The sequence below is a fragment of the Oncorhynchus masou genome, chromosome 9 (genome assembly GCF_036934945.1).
Source record: "Oncorhynchus masou masou isolate Uvic2021 chromosome 9, UVic_Omas_1.1, whole genome shotgun sequence".
Classification (NCBI taxonomy): domain Eukaryota; kingdom Metazoa; phylum Chordata; class Actinopteri; order Salmoniformes; family Salmonidae; genus Oncorhynchus; species Oncorhynchus masou.
The window spans coordinates 23,030,370-23,048,542 of NC_088220.1; the positions used below are offsets into that span (position 1 = coordinate 23,030,370).

General features: G+C 49.6%; 1 protein-coding gene across 1 annotated transcript in view; it reads right to left on the minus strand.

The window, feature by feature from the left end:
• Nucleotides 1–1,529: 1,529 nt before the first annotated feature.
• LOC135545699 (slit homolog 3 protein-like) overlaps nucleotides 1,530–18,173 on the minus strand; it is a 450,244-nt gene continuing 433,600 nt past the window's right edge. Inside the window, exons 35-38 of the mRNA XM_064973499.1 lie at nucleotides 12,652–12,806; nucleotides 12,159–12,447; nucleotides 3,536–3,741; nucleotides 1,530–3,350 (exon numbers count right to left, since the gene is read on the minus strand). Of these exons, the coding sequence (XP_064829571.1) occupies nucleotides 3,109–3,350; nucleotides 3,536–3,741; nucleotides 12,159–12,447; nucleotides 12,652–12,806 (892 nt within the window). The 3' untranslated portion in view covers nucleotides 1,530–3,108. The remainder of the gene's footprint in view (nucleotides 3,351–3,535; nucleotides 3,742–12,158; nucleotides 12,448–12,651; nucleotides 12,807–18,173) is intronic.

Below are 18,173 nucleotides of genomic sequence, written 5' to 3' on the forward strand. Positions count from 1 at the left end.
CAGTAACAGGATAGATAGATAATAATAGTAAATAAATGGAATTCAATAATCAATGAGCAGCACCATAGCGGTGGTTATAAATCTAATCAATAATAATTTTCGCAGCATAGGTGTGAGGGGGAGCAGTAGTTGTTATCCATTTAACAGTCTTATGGCCGGTGGATAGAAGCTCTTTTGGAGTCTGCTGATCTGAGCCTCTGTATTTTCATCCACTTTGTTGCTTTCCCTGCCTTGGCTTTTAGATTTGGTCTTCTTACTAGGTTTTCTCTTTCATCACGGTGACTGACCACTATCTAACTGTTTACAGTACCAAAGCCAACATGCTAGAAGTTTAGAGATAAAGCCGGCTAGAATAAACAGTGTAACGAACACAAGCATTTTTGATTATCTCTGACCTTGATCACACACAGTTTATTTATAATTATTCCACTCCCATCACAGATTTACTGATGATGTAACACAATAAGAAGTATCTAATTGCTCTTCCTGTGATTCAGAAATAGAAAGCAGCCTGGCAACCAAAACTCAATGTTTATTCCAACACAAATTATAATCTGTGGTTAGCGTCAGTGTTGCCTTTTTGGTAGATTAACAGCTGTGTTGGATGGCACCATCTATTGGTCAATAATGATACCACATTACACTGTAAAAACAGTCACTTTGTTATTTACCTAGGCAAGTCAGTTAAGAACAAATTCATATTTACAATGACTGCCTACCCCGGCTAAACCAGGACAACACTGGGCCAATCTTGTGCCACCCTATGGTGACTACCAATCACAGCCGGATGTGATGCAGCCTGGATTCAAACCAGGGACTGTAGTGACGCCTCTTGCACTGAAATGCAGTGCCTTAGACCGCTGCGCAACTCGGGAGCCCTTCAGCACAAGCAGCAACTACACTTGTGTTCCCCAAACCTCTCCTCAAGTAGGCTACACCCAAGCCAGTTATTTTATGTATTCCAGAAGTAGCGCTGCTGATTCAACTAATGAAGGGCCCGATGATTAGGTGGCCCTTAGAATCAGCAGTGCTACTTCTGGGATACATCAAAGACATGGACTGGCTGGTGTGCTCCAGGGGATGTTTGGAAGACTAAACACAAACAGATTGAAATGGTGGGAAATAAACAGAAAACAACATATGCCCTTCCTGTGATTTCATTATCTATTAAGTACTAGAGTTCAAACTGTGTGAATAGCCAAAGCTCCCAAATAAGTAATTAAAGGACTCACTAGAGGATTATTGTAGTTGTCACTGATGCATGGGAAAGCTTTCCACCCCGAGGCCCACCATTGATTTCAAATACAGATCATTTCCTCTTGAAGTGGATTCTTTTTGTAAATATTTGCAGTTTGATTAAATAGAAATGTAGACACAGGGAAGTTGAAGCCTTTTCTAAAAAAGGAAATCTTTCCAAGGGACTTGCACAATATTGTACAAACATTAGTCTACTTCGAGCATTTCTACAATGTCCACAGCATGCAGTGTAACCAGTCAGTCCTACAATACATTAACTCAGACACAGAGACTCATTTCACGGTAGATTTAATTTCAACATTCAACATAATTATTCATCATTCACAAGTTCATGTTTTACCAGAAATAAATTCTATATCTGGAGAACGCAACTTATATTATGGCCAACATAATACTCATTATTATTATAGAACACAAGGCATCTCACAACAGATCATTTACATTGATGAGCCTACACGTTCCATACATACCGAAGCATTCAATGTCATGTTTTTGAGGCATGGTGGTATTGGAGTTGTTAGGGTGAGGAAGTGGGGGTAAGGGGAGTACTGAACTTGATCACTGACAAACTCTCAATTGAGGTATATTTGGTAACACTTTATTTGAAATGTACGGTACATTAAAGCAGTGTCCTGATGTTGTACTATAATCAAGTCAAAATGAACAAAGTGTTACTGGATATATTCTGACTGACAGGGGGACGACTGTGATGAGACCTCGCATCCTGTGATGACTTCAATCCGGTAGTAATGGGCTTAATTAATAATGTTAGTAGTAACAGACGGTTATGATTCAAGTCCAACAAAGATTTCCCAGGCCAGGTGTTATAAAGTCCTTTTCCAACTGAGCAGTGACCACATAGACACATCAGCAACACCTTACCTTGCTGATGATACCTGGACACCAGGACAAACTTCATGAGTTTGTCATAGAAATAGAATACCTTCTATTATTAAAATATACAGGATTCTAGGATCCTATTTCTATGGTGGAACCATCGTATATTGGCAGGGTCTTCCGTCGCCGTATCATAAACAAAGTTCACATTCTGCCTCAGACTCTTTGTGTCTGTCATGCAACCATGTAAGAAACACAGAGAAACACACAGTACAGAATTTCAGGAGAACTTCACTGGCTGACAGGAAACTGTAGAAGCCATCTTGGCCTGTTGGTACTCTAGAATCTCTGATGTGGCACACCAGACAAATAAGTAACAATGTAAAAGGTTTTCCTATGGCACAAAGTATAAATCACTGTTTGTAAGCTCTGTGGATAAGAGTTCATGTCCTTTAGCGTGAGCTCAGTTAGCTAGGTGGTGGGGAAGGTCCGTTATAAAGCTGGGGAGCAAAGTGGGACAGTTCCCTGTTTGCCTCCTCCAGAGCTGAAGGTCAGGATAAAGACCGCCTTCCTCTTCTTTATGTCTGGGGAGATGCAGCACCATCTTCTCCTTCTCTTCACAGCCCTTTTGTACAATTGCTTCCTCAGCTTCTCGTTCCACATTTAAAGTGTCCAAAGACTCCCCTATCGTATCAACGCGTACAATCACATGCAATAATACACTGGGCAAATAAAAGCCATGGGCTAATGTTATACATTTATATAGATTTATACATATAAATTCATATACTTTCAGGAATGTTAATCTTTTTTTGTGTTTTTTTTAGGTACAAAATAACTTCATATGACACAATATAAAACATTTTATTTTAAATGATCAAGTCTCTTCTTTAAAAAAAAAATCCATTATTAAAAATAAGTTCTATGTTTTATTTTACAATATATTTTATTTTTGGTCTCTGGCAGCAGGTCCTTTATTTAGTTTGTGGCTGTTTCCATGGTGATAGCTGGATATTACAATGGGCACTTGGCACAGCCACACTCCAGGGTGATTTCAATCTCCTCAGAGAACGAGCTCCCGTCGGTGCACTTGAAGAACACTTTCCGCCTCCGGCTCTTAGATGGGGCGCAGCAGAGGCCCCCGTCACAGGCACGGGGACACTCCGCCCGGGGGATCTTACTGGTGGAGGTGCACGTGTTCATGGGCTGCTGGCGCTTCAGCAGCTCATGCACCGCCTCTCCCTGGCACGTCACATCTAAAAGAGGTCAATGGGAGAGCTTCACAGTAACTTATTTCACTCTGACATGGACGATTTCAGATTGTACAGCCTATTATTATTATTATGGACAGTCAAGTTTCTGTATGCAGTAGAATGTCCTTACAGAAACAGTTTCTCAATGTTGGAAACCGCCTAGGTGTGTGTGTGTCTAATCCTCTCACCGGTGGCACAGGCAGGGCCAGTGTAGCCTGGCTGGCAGTGGCAGGAGGGCTCCCCACTCCCTGTGACCCTACACTCCCCGTGTCTACACTGGTGTCCCCTACAGGCTTGGGGCTCCTCTCTCCTGTCACAGTACTGCCCTGTGTAGCCCTCAGCACACTGACAACTGTAAGATGATGCCTTAGGCACACACAGCCCATGGATACACCTGAAACAAAGAGGTTTACACTTCCTGTGAGGAATGGTAATTGATGTGTGTTTAATAATTCATACACATTGAGTACATATTATTAATATTTTATAATATTATTAAACATGAGCAAGTGTAAAAGCAAGAGTCCATTTGTATGCTTGTGAACGTACTAATGTGTTGAGGATGAGGTTCATTATGGATTTTCAGTTATGATTAAAGGCCTATGTTGAGGTGTCTTGGATATGTAGCTGTTAGACAGGCCATACCTGCTGCTCTGACTGGGGCAGTCTGATATGTAGCTGTTAGACAGGCCATACCTGCTCTGACAGGGGCAGTCTGATATGTAGCTGACAGGCCATACCTGGCTCTGACTGGGGCAGTCTGATATGTAGCTGTTAGACAGGCCATACCTGCTGCTCTGACAGGGGCAGTCTGATATGTAGCTGTTAGACAGGCCATACCTGCTGCTCTGACAGGGGCAGTCTGATATGTAGCTGTTAGACAGGCCATACCTGCTGCTCTGACAGGGGCTGGGGGCAGTCTGATATGTAGCTGTTAGACAGGCCATACCTGCTGCTCTGACAGGGGCTGGGGGCAGTCTGATATGTAGCTGTTAGACAGGCCATACCTGCTGCTCTGACTGGGGCAGTCTGATATGTAGCTGACAGGCCATACCTGCTGCTCTGACTGGGGCAGTCTGATATGTAGCTGTTAGACAGGCCATACCTGCTGCTCTGACTGGGGCAGTCTGATATGTAGCTGTTAGACAGGCCATACCTGCTGCTCTGACAGGGGCTGGGGGCAGTCTGATATGTAGCTGTTAGACAGGCCATACCTGCTGCTCTGACAGGGGCTGGGGGCAGTCTGATATGTAGCTGTTAGACAGGCCATACCTGCTGCTCTGACTGGGGCAGTCTGATATGTAGCTGTTAGACAGGCCATACCTGCTGCTCTGACAGGGGCTGGGGGCAGTCTGATATGTAGCTGTTAGACAGGCCATACCTGCTGCTATGACAGGGGCTGGGGGCAGTCTGATATGTAGCTGTTAGACAGGCCATACCTGCTGCTCTGACAGGGGCAGTCTGATATGTAGCTGTTAGACAGGCCATACCTGCTGCTCTGACTGGGGCAGTCTGATATGTAGCTGTTAGACAGGCCATACCTGCTGCTCTGACAGGGGCAGTCTGATATGTAGCTGTTAGACAGGCCATACCTGCTGCTATGACTGGGGCAGTCTGATATGTAGCTGTTAGACAGGCCATACCTGCTGCTCTGACTGGGGCAGTCTGATATGTAGCTGTTAGACAGGCCATACCTGCTGCTCTGACTGGGGCAGTCTGATATGTAGCTGTTAGACAGGCCATACCTGCTGCTCTGACTGGGGCAGTCTGATATGTAGCTGTTAGACAGGCCATACCTGCTGCTCTGACTGGGGCAGTCTGATATGTAGCTGTTAGACAGGCCATACCTGCTGCTCTGACAGGGGCTGGGGGCAGTCTGATATGTAGCTGTTAGACAGGCCATACCTGCTGCTCTGACTGGGGCAGTCTGATATGTAGCTGTTAGACAGGCCATACCTGCTGCTCTGACAGGGGCAGTCTGATATGTAGCTGTTAGACAGGCCATACCTGCTGCTCTGACAGGGGCTGGGGGCAGTCTGATATGTAGCTGTTAGACAGGCCATACCTGCTGCTCTGACAGGGGCTGGGGGCAGTCTGATATGTAGCTGTTAGACAGGCCATACCTGCTGCTCTGACTGGGGCAGTCTGATATGTAGCTGTTAGACAGGCCATACCTGCTGCTCTGACAGGGGCTGGGGGCAGTCTGATATGTAGCTGTTAGACAGGCCATACCTGCTGCTATGACAGGGGCTGGGGGCAGTCTGATATGTAGCTGTTAGACAGGCCATACCTGCTGCTCTGACAGGGGCAGTCTGATATGTAGCTGTTAGACAGGCCATACCTGCTGCTCTGACTGGGGCAGTCTGATATGTAGCTGTTAGACAGGCCATACCTGCTGCTCTGACAGGGGCAGTCTGATATGTAGCTGTTAGACAGGCCATACCTGCTGCTATGACAGGGGCAGTCTGATATGTAGCTGTTAGACAGGCCATACCTGCTGCTCTGACTGGGGCAGTCTGATATGTAGCTGTTAGACAGGCCATACCTGCTGCTCTGACTGGGGCAGTCTGATATGTAGCTGTTAGACAGGCCATACCTGCTGCTCTGACTGGGGCAGTCTGATATGTAGCTGTTAGACAGGCCATACCTGCTGCTCTGACTGGGGCAGTCTGATATGTAGCTGTTAGACAGGCCATACCTGCTGCTCTGACTGGGGCAGTCTGATATGTAGCTGTTAGACAGGCCATACCTGCTGCTCTGACAGGGGCAGTCTGATATGTAGCTGTTAGACAGGCCATACCTGCTGCTCTGACTGGGGCAGTCTGATATGTAGCTGTTAGACAGGCCATACCTGCTGCTCTGACTGGGGCAGTCTGATATGTAGCTGTTAGACAGGCCATACCTGCTGCTCTGACAGGGGCAGTCTGATATGTAGCTGTTAGACAGGCCATACCTGCTGCTCTGAGGGGCTGGGGCAGTCTGATATGTAGCTGTTAGACAGGCCATACCTGCTGCTATGACAGGGGCAGTCTGATATGTAGCTGTTAGACAGGCCATACCTGCTGCTATGAGGGGCTGGGGCAGTCTGATATGTAGCTGTTAGACAGGCCATACCTGCTGCTCTGACAGGGGCAGTCTGATATGTAGCTGTTAGACAGGCCATACCTGCTGCTCTGACAGGGGCTGGGGGCAGTCTGATATGTAGCTGTTAGACAGGCCATACCTGCTGCTCTGACAGGGGCTGGGGGCAGTCTGATATGTAGCTGTTAGACAGGCCATACCTGCTGCTATGACAAGGGGTCTGGGGCCATACCTGCTGCTCTGACAGGGGCAGTCTGATATGTAGCTGTTAGACAGGCCATACCTGCTGCTATGACAGGGGCTGATATGTAGCTGTTAGACAGGCCATACCTGCTGCTCTGACAGGGGCAGGGTGCAGTCTGATATGTAGCTGTTAGACAGGCCATACCTGCTGCTCTGACAGGGGCAGTCTGATATGTAGCTGTTAGACAGGCCATACCTGCTGCTCTGACTGGGGCAGTCTGATATGTAGCTGTTAGACAGGCCATACCTGCTGCTATGACAGGGGCAGTCTGATATGTAGCTGTTAGACAGGCCATACCTGCTGCTCTGACAGGGGCAGTCTGATATGTAGCTGTTAGACAGGCCATACCTGCTGCTCTGACAGGGGCAGTCTGATATGTAGCTGTTAGACAGGCCATACCTGCTGCTCTGACTGGGGCAGTCTGATATGTAGCTGTTAGACAGGCCATACCTGCTGCTCTGACTGGGGCAGTCTGATATGTAGCTGTTAGACAGGCCATACCTGCTGCTCTGACTGGGGCAGTCTGATATGTAGCTGTTAGACAGGCCATACCTGCTGCTCTGACAGGGGCTGGGGGCAGTCTGATATGTAGCTGTTAGACAGGCCATACCTGCTGCTATGACAGGGGCTGGGGGCAGTCTGATATGTAGCTGTTAGACAGGCCATACCTGCTGCTATGACAGGGGCTGGGGCAGTCTGATATGTAGCTGTTAGACAGGCCATACCTGCTGCTCTGACAGGGGCAGTCTGATATGTAGCTGTTAGACAGGCCATACCTGCTGCTCTGACAGGGGCAGTCTGATATGTAGCTGTTAGACAGGCCATACCTGCTGCTCTGACAGGGGCAGTCTGATATGTAGCTGTTAGACAGGCCATACCTGCTGCTCTGACTGGGGCAGTCTGATATGTAGCTGTTAGACAGGCCATACCTGCTGCTATGACAGGGGCAGTCTGATATGTAGCTGTTAGACAGGCCATACCTGCTGCTCTGACAGGGGCAGTCTGATATGTAGCTGTTAGACAGGCCATACCTGCTGCTGACAGGGGCAGTCTGATATGTAGCTGTTAGACAGGCCATACTGCTCTGACTGGGGCAGTCTGATATGTATGACAGGCCATACCTGCTGCTCTGACTGGGGCAGTCTGATATGTAGCTGTTAGACAGGCCATACCTGCTGCTCTGACTGGGGCAGTCTGATATGTAGCTGTTAGACAGGCCATACCTGCTGCTCTGACAGGGGCAGTCTGGGCTGTTAGACAGGCCATACCTGCTGCTCTGACAGGGGCAGTCTGATATGTAGCTGTTAGACAGGCCATACCTGCTGCTCTGACAGGGGCTGGGGGCAGTCTGATATGTAGCTGTTAGACAGGCCATACCTGCTGCTCTGACTGGGGCAGTCTGATATGTAGCTGTTAGACAGGCCATACCTGCTGCTCTGACAGGGGCAGTCTGATATGTAGCTGTTAGACAGGCCATACCTGCTGCTCTGACTGGGGCAGTCTGATATGTAGCTGTTAGACAGGCCATACCTGCTGCTCTGACAGGGGCAGTCTGATATGTAGCTGTTAGACAGGCCATACCTGCTGCTCTGACAGGGGCTGGGGGCAGTCTGATATGTAGCTGTTAGACAGGCCATACCTGCTGCTCTGACAGGGGCTGGGGGCAGTCTGATATGTAGCTGTTAGACAGGCCATACCTGCTGCTATGAGGGGCTGGGGCAGTCTGATATGTAGCTGTTAGACAGGCCATACCTGCTGCTATGACAGGGGCTGGGGGCAGTCTGATATGTAGCTGTTAGACAGGCCATACCTGCTGCTCTGACAGGGGCAGTCTGATATGTAGCTGTTAGACAGGCCATACCTGCTGCTCTGACAGGGGCAGTCTGATATGTAGCTGTTAGACAGGCCATACCTGCTGCTCTGACTGGGGCAGTCTGATATGTAGCTGTTAGACAGGCCATACCTGCTGCTCTGACAGGGGCAGTCTGATATGTAGCTGTTAGACAGGCCATACCTGCTGCTCTGACTGGGGCAGTCTGATATGTAGCTGTTAGACAGGCCATACCTGCTGCTCTGACAGGGGCTGGGGCAGTCTGATATGTAGCTGTTAGACAGGCCATACCTGCTGCTCTGACTGGGGGCAGTCTGATATGTAGCTGTTAGACAGGCCATACCTGCTGCTCTGACAGGGGCAGTCTGATATGTAGCTGTTAGACAGGCCATACCTGCTGCTCTGACAGGGGCAGTCTGATATGTAGCTGTTAGACAGGCCATACCTGCTGCTCTGACAGGGGCAGTCTGATATGTAGCTGTTAGACAGGCCATACCTGCTGCTGTCTGATATGTAGCTGTTAGACAGGCCATACCTGCTGCTCTGACAGGGGCAGTCTGATATGTAGCTGTTAGACAGGCCATACCTGCTGCTCTGACAGGGGCTGGGGGCAGTCTGATATGTAGCTGTTAGACAGGCCATACCTGCTGCTCTGACTGGGGCAGTCTGATATGTAGCTGTTAGACAGGCCATACCTGCTGCTCTGCTGGGGCAGTCTGATATGTAGCTGTTAGACAGGCCATACCTGCTGCTCTGACTGGGGCAGTCTGATATGTAGCTGTTAGACAGGCCATACCTGCTGCTCTGAGGGGCTGGGGCAGTCTGATATGTAGCTGTTAGACAGGCCATACCTGCTGCTCTGACTGGGGCAGTCTGATATGTAGCTGTTAGACAGGCCATACCTGCTGCTATGACAAGGGCAGTCTGATATGTAGCTGTTAGACAGGCCATACCTGCTGCTATGACAGGGGCTGGGGGCAGTCTGATATGTAGCTGTTAGACAGGCCATACCTGCTGCTCTGACAGGGGCAGTCTGATATGTAGCTGTTAGACAGGCCATACCTGCTGCTCTGACAGGGGCTGGGGCAGTCTGATATGTAGCTGTTAGACAGGCCATACCTGCTGCTCTGACTGGGGCAGTCTGATATGTAGCTGTTAGACAGGCCATACCTGCTGCTGACAGGGGCAGTCTGATATGTAGCTGTTAGACAGGCCATACCTGCTGCTCTGACAGGGGCAGTCTGATATGTAGCTGTTAGACAGGCCATACCTGCTGCTCTGGGGCAGTCTGATATGTAGCTGTTAGACAGGCCATACCTGCTGCTCTGACAGGGGCAGTCTGATATGTAGCTGTTAGACAGGCCATACCTGCTGCTCTGACTGGGGCAGTCTGATATGTAGCTGTTAGACAGGCCATACCTGCTGCTCTGACTGGGGCAGTCTGATATGTAGCTGTTAGACAGGCCATACCTGCTGCTCTGACTGGGGCAGTCTGATATGTAGCTGTTAGACAGGCCATACCTGCTGCTCTGACTGGGGCAGTCTGATATGTAGCTGTTAGACAGGCCATACCTGCTGCTCTGACTGGGGCAGTCTGATATGTAGCTGTTAGACAGGCCATACCTGCTGCTATGACAGGGGCAGTCTGATATGGCTGTTAGACAGGCCATACCTGCTGCTCTGACAGGGGCAGTCTGATATGTAGCTGTTAGACAGGCCATACCTGCTGCTCTGACAGGGGCTGGGGGCAGTCTGATATGTAGCTGTTAGACAGGCCATACCTGCTGCTATGACAGGGGCAGTCTGATATGTAGCTGTTAGACAGGCCATACCTGCTGCTCTGACAGGGGCAGTCTGATATGTAGCTGTTAGACAGGCCATACCTGCTGCTCTGACAGGGGCTGGGGGCAGTCTGATATGTAGCTGTTAGACAGGCCATACCTGCTGCTATGACTGGGGCAGTCTGATATGTAGCTGTTAGACAGGCCATACCTGCTGCTATGACAGGGGCTGGGGGCAGTCTGATATGTAGCTGTTAGACAGGCCATACCTGCTGCTCTGACTGGGGCAGTCTGATATGTAGCTGTTAGACAGGCCATACCTGCTGCTCTGACTGGGGCAGTCTGATATGTAGCTGTTAGACAGGCCATACCTGCTGCTCTGACAGGGGCAGTCTGATATGTAGCTGTTAGACAGGCCATACCTGCTGCTCTGACAGGGGCTGGGGGCAGTCTGATATGTAGCTGTTAGACAGGCCATACCTGCTGCTCTGACAGGGGCTGGGGGCAGTCTGATATGTAGCTGTTAGACAGGCCATACCTGCTGCTCTGACTGGGGCTGGGGGCAGTCTGATATGTAGCTGTTAGACAGGCCATACCTGCTGCTCTGACAGGGGCTGGGGGCAGTCTGATATGTAGCTGTTAGACAGGCCATACCTGCTGCTCTGACAGGGGCAGTCTGATATGTAGCTGTTAGACAGGCCATACCTGCTGCTCTGACAGGGGCTGGGGGCAGTCTGATATGTAGCTGTTAGACAGGCCATACCTGCTGCTCTGACAGGGGCAGTCTGATATGTAGCTGTTAGACAGGCCATACCTGCTGCTCTGACAGGGGCAGTCTGATATGTAGCTGTTAGACAGGCCATACCTGCTGCTCTGAGGGGCTGGGGGCAGTCTGATATGTAGCTGTTAGACAGGCCATACCTGCTGCTCTGACAGGGGGGCAGTCTGATATGTAGCTGTTAGACAGGCCATACCTGCTGCTCTGACTGCAGTCTGATATGAGCTGTTAGGGCCATACCTGCTGCTCTGACAGGGGCAGTCTGATATGTAGCTGTTAGACAGGCCATACCTGCTGCTATGACAGGGGCTGGGGGCAGTCTGATATGTAGCTGTTAGACAGGCCATACCTGCTGCTCTGACAGGGGCTGGGGGCAGTCTGATATGTAGCTGTTAGACAGGCCATACCTGCTGCTCTGACAGGGGCTGGGGGCAGTCTGATATGTAGCTGTTAGACAGGCCATACCTGCTGCTCTGACAGGGGCAGTCTGATATGTAGCTGTTAGACAGGCCATACCTGCTGCTATGACAGGGGCTGGGAGCAGTCTGATATGTAGCTGTTAGACAGGCCATACCTGCTGCTCTGACAGGGGCTGGGGGCAGTCTGATATGTAGCTGTTAGACAGGCCATACCTGCTGCTATGACAGGGGCTGGGGGCAGTCTGATATGTAGCTGTTAGACAGGCCATACCTGCTGCTATGACAGGGGCTGGGGGCAGTCTGATATGTAGCTGTTAGACAGGCCATACCTGCTGCTCTGACAGGGGCTGGGGGCAGTCTGATATGTAGCTGTTAGACAGGCCATACCTGCTGCTCTGACAGGGGCTGGGGGCAGTCTGATATGTAGCTGTTAGACAGGCCATACCTGCTGCTCTGACAGGGGCTGGGGGCAGTCTGATATGTAGCTGTTAGACAGGCCATACCTGCTGCTCTGACAGGGGCTGGGGGCAGTCTGATATGTAGCTGTTAGACAGGCCATACCTGCTGCTATGACAGGGGCTGGGGGCAGTCTGATATGTAGCTGTTAGACAGGCCATACCTGCTGCTTTGACAGGGGCTGGGGGCAGTCTGATATGTAGCTGTTAGACAGGCCATACCTGCTGCTATGACAGGGGCTGGGGGCAGTCTTCTGATCACAGTGGGATCCGCTGCGGCTGGGTGGGCACTCGCAGGACACACCCATCTCCCCCCTCTGTCTGCAGCCGCCTTGGGCACACACACTGCAGGAGTGGCAGCCTGGCAGGATGCCTTCCACCCTGCGTGGCGCTGCCCCCAGATCTTGGAGCTCTCCGTTGATCCTGACATTGTGGATGCAGCCGTTGAAGAACTGAGGGCTGCGGTCGGGACCTGAACGCAGGCCTGATGGCACCACCGCTAAGGGTATACCTGGAGGGAAGGAGGCGAGGGATGGAAGAAAGAGGGGGCATTATCATTCTGACATTCTGGTTTGTTGACCTGACATTTCATCGGTACATCAGTTTCAATGTGTAAAGAAAATATCTGTAGGTATGCACAGTGCAAATTGTTCTGTGTGTTTCTAAGGAGTAATGGGTCCTTTCAGGTATGTGTGCTATATGTGTCTCTGTTTACCTCCTATGTAGAGCTGTGTGCTGTGGTCCAAAGAGGGCTGGCGGGGCAGCTTGCCCAGACTCTTGGGGGATCCCTTGTCCACCACCAGGCTCAGAGAGTGGTTCTGAATCAGGAGCTCCACTGTGTGAAATAGACCATCATTCACAGACTCAACACTGTTGAGAAAGAGAGACACAGAGAGAGAGAGACACAGAGAGAGACACACAGAGAAAGACAGAGGTAGATAGACAGACAGAGAAAGAGAGATATAGAGACAGACAGAGAGAGACAGAGACACAGATAGATAGAGACAGACAGAGAGAGAGAGAGACAGAGAAAGAGAGAGAGAGATAGATAGAGACAGACAGAGACAGAGAGAGACAAAGAGAGAGACAGACAGACAGAGAGAGAGACAGAGAGAGAGAAACATTAGATACATTGTAGTAATATAGGAGTTCTTATAAACTCAGCAAAAAAAGAAACGTCCCTTTTTCAGGACCCTGTTCAAAGATAATTCGTAAAAGTCCAAATAACTTCACAGATCTTCATTGTAAGGGTTTTAAACACGGTTTCCCATGCTTGTTCAATGAACCATAAACAACTAATGAACATGCACCTGTGGAATGGTCGTTAAGACACTAACAGCTTACAGACGGTAGGCAATTAAGGTCACAGTGATGAAAACTTAGGACACTAAAGAGGCCTTTCTACCGACTCTGAAAAACACCAAAAGAAAGATGCCCAGGGTCCCTGCTCATCTGCGTGAACGTGGCATAGGCATGCTGCAAGGAGGCATGAGGACTGCAGATGTGGCCAGGGCAATAAATTGCAATGTCCGTACTGTGAGATGCCTAAGACAGCGCTACAGGGAGACGGACAGACAGCTGATTGTCCTCGCAGTGGCAGACCACATGTAACAACACCTGTACATCCGAACATCACACCTGCGGGACACGTACAGGATGGCAACAACAACTGCCTGAGTTATACCAGGAACACACAATCCCTCCATCAGAGCTCAGACTGTCCGCAATAGGCTGAGAGAGGTTGGACTGAGGGCTTGTAGGCCTCTGTACTCTGGAGTGGGTTCAATTTGGAGGTGGAGGGTCAGTCATGGTCTGGGGCGGTGTGTCACAGTATTATCGGACTGAGCTTGTTGTCATTGCAGGCAATCTCAACACTGTGCGTTACAGGGAAGACATCCTCCTCCCTCATGTGGTACCCTTCCTGCAGGCTCATCCTGACATGACTCTCCAGCATGACAATGCCACCAGCCATACTGCTCGTTCTGTGCGTGATTTCCTGCAAGACAGGAATGTCAGTGTTCTGCCGTTGCCAGCGAAGAGCCCATATCTCAATCCCATTGAGCATGTCTGGGACCTGTTGGATCGGAGGGTGAGGGCTAGTGCCATTCCCCCCAGAAATGTCCGGGAACTTGCAGGTGCCTCGGTGGAAGAGTGGGGTAACATCTCACAACAAGAACTGGCAAATCTGAGTCCATGAGGACAGTACTATTTAAATGTTTTAAATGTTATTGTTCCCCAATAGCTGTTCCTCAACCATTCGCGACACCAGCTGCAGTACTTAATGCAGCTGGTGGCCACACCAGATACTGATTGTTACTTTTGATTTTGACCCCCCCTTTGTTCAGGGACACATTATTCCATTTCTGTTCGTCACATGTCTGTGGAACTTGTTCAGTTTGTCTCTCAGTTGTTGAATCTTGTTATGTTCATACAAATATTTACACATAAGTTTGCTGAAAACGAATGCAGTTGACAGTGAGAGGACGTTTCTTTTTCTGCCTGTGATGACTCCACTCTGGCCCTGTGAACAATAGCAGCACTCTAGAAGTAGCCTCGTTGCGAACCAGACTTCCTTAATACAGGAAGGCGTGACAACGACATGATTTTGGAGGCATGGCAACGCGAGGCCAGATTGCCTTCCACACTACTCATGTTTGAACAATTTCAGGGCACTCTGTCTCATCACACTGAGCACCCAAAACCCTCTCCAAACCAGAAAACGTCTACTGGAATAGCAAGCAATGATGCTGTTGGCTTCTGGCTGAGTCAGTATATTTTGTCCTGGGGGCACATGAGTCCTTTTCACAATGATAATTGCTCCAGCTTCCATACTGACTCACTAGTTTACTGGCTGACTGCTGGGTACAGAACAGGCTGTACTGCCTCTGGGCCTGCCTAGTTACACACACACAGAGACAGAGACAGAGACAGAGACAGAGACAGAGAGACAGAGAGACAGAGAGACAGAGAGAGAGAGAGAGAGAGAGAGAGAGAACCTTAAATGATAAAATATACAGACCACAAATTCCAATTGGCTATGCACACCCTAATTGACAAACAAACAAACCATAACAAATGCAAAGTCTTCTCATGCTTTGTTGACTTCAAAAAAGCATTTGACTCAATTTGTCATGAGGGTCTGCTAAACAAATTGATGGAAAGTGGTGTTGGGGTAAAAACATACAACATTATACAAACCATGTACACAATCATGCACAAAGTGTGCAGTACAAATTGGCAAAAACCACACGTTACAAATTGGCAAAAAACACACATTTCACATGGGGTGAGACAGGGATGCAGCTTAAGCCCCAACGAATTGGCGAGGGCACTGGAACAGTCCCGGTCTCAGCCTACTAAAATCTAAAGTCAAATGTCTACTGTTTGCTGATGATCTGATGCTTCTGTCCCCAACCAAGGAGGGCCTACAGCAGCACCTAGATCTTCTGCACAGATTCTGTTAGACCTGGGCCCTGACAGTACATCTCAGTAAGACTAAAATAATGGTGTTACAAAAAAGGTCCAGTTGCCACGACCACAAATACAAATTCCATCTAGACACCGTTGCCCTAGAGCACACAAACAAACTATACATACCTCGGCCTAAACATCAGCGCCACAGGTAACTTCCACAAAGCTGCGAACGATCTGAGAGACAAGGCAAGGGCCTTCTATGCCATCAAAAGGAACATAAAACTCGACATACCAATGAGGATCTGGCTAAAAATAATTGAATCAGTTACAGAATCCATTGCCCTTCATGATTGTGAGGTCTGGGGTCCGCTCACCAACCAAGAATTCACAAAATGGGGCAAATACCAAATTGAGACTCCGCATGCAGAATTCTGCCAAAATATCCTCAGTGTACAACGTAAAACACCAAATAATGCATGCAGAGCAGAATTAGGCCGATACCCGCTAATGATCAATATCCAGAAAACAGCTGTTAAATTCTACAGCCACCTAAAAAGAAGCGATTCCTAAACCTTCCATAACAAAGCCATCACCGACAGAGCGTGGAACCCGGAGAAGAGCCCCTAAGCAAGCTGGTCATACGCGTCTGCGGCTGGGGGGGGGAGCAGGTGCGGGGGATGGGGGAAAGAAGAGGAGGGTAAGGAAGCATGCCTCATGACCAGAGTACAGGTCCAGAGGGGAAGGCGGCAAGGAAGGAGGAGGAGCAAGAAGCGGAGGATGGAAGAGAGAAGGAAACGGAAGGCACGGGAGTAGGAGAACCAGGAAAAGCGTCGGAAGAAGGCAACCGAGTGGAGGAGCATGAGAGAGAAGAAAGCGAGGGAGGGGTGGTGGAGAAGGAGATGGTGGAAGAGCAAGTGGAGTGGGGGGAAAGTGCCCTGGTGGAAGAGATGAGGGGTATGGTGGAGGAGCTGGCGGGGGAGGAGGGTGGTATCTCTCCACTGCCGCCATCACCAAAGAAGAGAGTGAAGAGGAGGGTGCGATTGGCCGACAGTGAGAGAGAGGGGATGGCCAAGAGAGCGATGGGGGTGGGAGAAACCTCTGGGTTGCTGCTGGTTTCCCCAGGCCCTCAACTTCTGTTGGGTGGGGACACACCTAACAAGACCCAGGACTGGGTACAGGAGGAGGTGGGGAGTTTTTTGTTTGGGGACTCAGCCTCCCCTATTTTTTTCCAAACTAGCTGCAGCGCTGGGGAGGGGGAGGGGTGTGGGAGTAGACCCAGGGTGCAGGGCACCCCGGAGCCAAACACTATTCCTGCATCCTGGGTTGGCGAGATGGAGGAAGAGACGTCGGGAGTACGGATGGTGTTATCACCGATAGATATGGAGCAGGGGAGCATCGGGTGAGTCTCCTGTTTTTTTTTTCTGTCTGGGTTTAGAATTTGAGTGTATTACATGTTTTTATTTTATTCTTTCATGGGGTCTAATTTTACTTTTGTTAGTTTAAATGTAAGGGGTTTAAGGGATTTTGTTAAGAGGATGGCGGTTTTTAGTTATCTGGAGGGTGTGGGGTTTGATTTTTGTTTTTTACAGGAGGTTCACCTGAGGGATGGAGGGGATGTTAGTAGGTGGGGGAGTCGGTTTGGGGTATTGGGGGGGTGCACTCATCGGGGGTAGGGATTTTGTGTGGGCACAGGGAGGTAAAAGTGGAGGGTTCTTTTGTGGTGATGCAGGGGAGGGTTATAGGGGTGGATGTCACGATAAGGGATTGTAAATTTAGATTAGTGGTGGTGTATGGGCCACAGGTGGTGGCAGACAGGAGGGAGATGGTGGACTGTCTGGCGCCCCTGTGTGTCACAAATAGGAAATTAGTGATAGGGGGGACTTTAATACAGATTTAGGAATAGGGGGGGATAGCAGTGCAGGCGCCATCACCGGGCTAATGGCTTGCCATGGTCTGGTTGATGGTGGCCTGCACACTACTCCAAAAATGGCCGGTCCTACATGGCACAACTCCAGGGGGGTTGTGCGGAGGCTCGACTATATTTTTGTACCCAGGTCTTTGGGTAAGTTGTCTGGGCGGCTGTTGCCTGTTTTCTTTTCGGATCACGACGGGGTGCTCCTGCAGGTGGGGTCGCCAGTCTGCCTTTTTGGTAGGGGGTACTGGAAGTTAGATCGGGATGTGCTGGAGGAGCAGGCTTTTGTTGACAGGTTTTTTTGTTTCTTTTGGAGGTTTGAAGGCCTCCGGTCCATGTGCGAGGGGGTGTTAGAGTGGTGGGAATTAGTTAAGGTGAGGATTAGGGCTTTTATAATATGGTATTGCAAGAGGAAAAAAAGGGAGAAGAGGAGGGAGGTGGATCGTATCCAAAGGTTAATTGAACTCGAGTACGAGGCAGGCAACCTCGGCGGGTCGTTTGACTGGGACGGATCCGCAACCCTAAAGGCGCAGCTCAGGGAGTTGCAGGAGCGGAAGGCTCGAGCTTTCCTGGAGCGTGCGCATAGTGGCTTTCTAGAACACAATGAGACTTGTTCTGCTATGTTCTTTAAGTCGGTTAGGGCCAGACAGAGTAGGAAGGTAATGCATGGTGTTAGGGAAGAAAATGGTAGTATAGTTAGAGAACCAGAGGATATGGTCAGGGTGACAACTGATCATTTCCAAGGTTTATTTAAGGAAAGGGAAATAGATTTAGAGCAGGGAAATGTGTTTTTAGAACACTTGTCCAGGCGGTTGCCGGAGGACATTAGAGAAGTGATGGAGGCCCAGATCTCACTAGAAGAGGTTGAGAGCGCTCTTAGGAGGATGGGAAAAGGGAAGGTGCCTGGGATG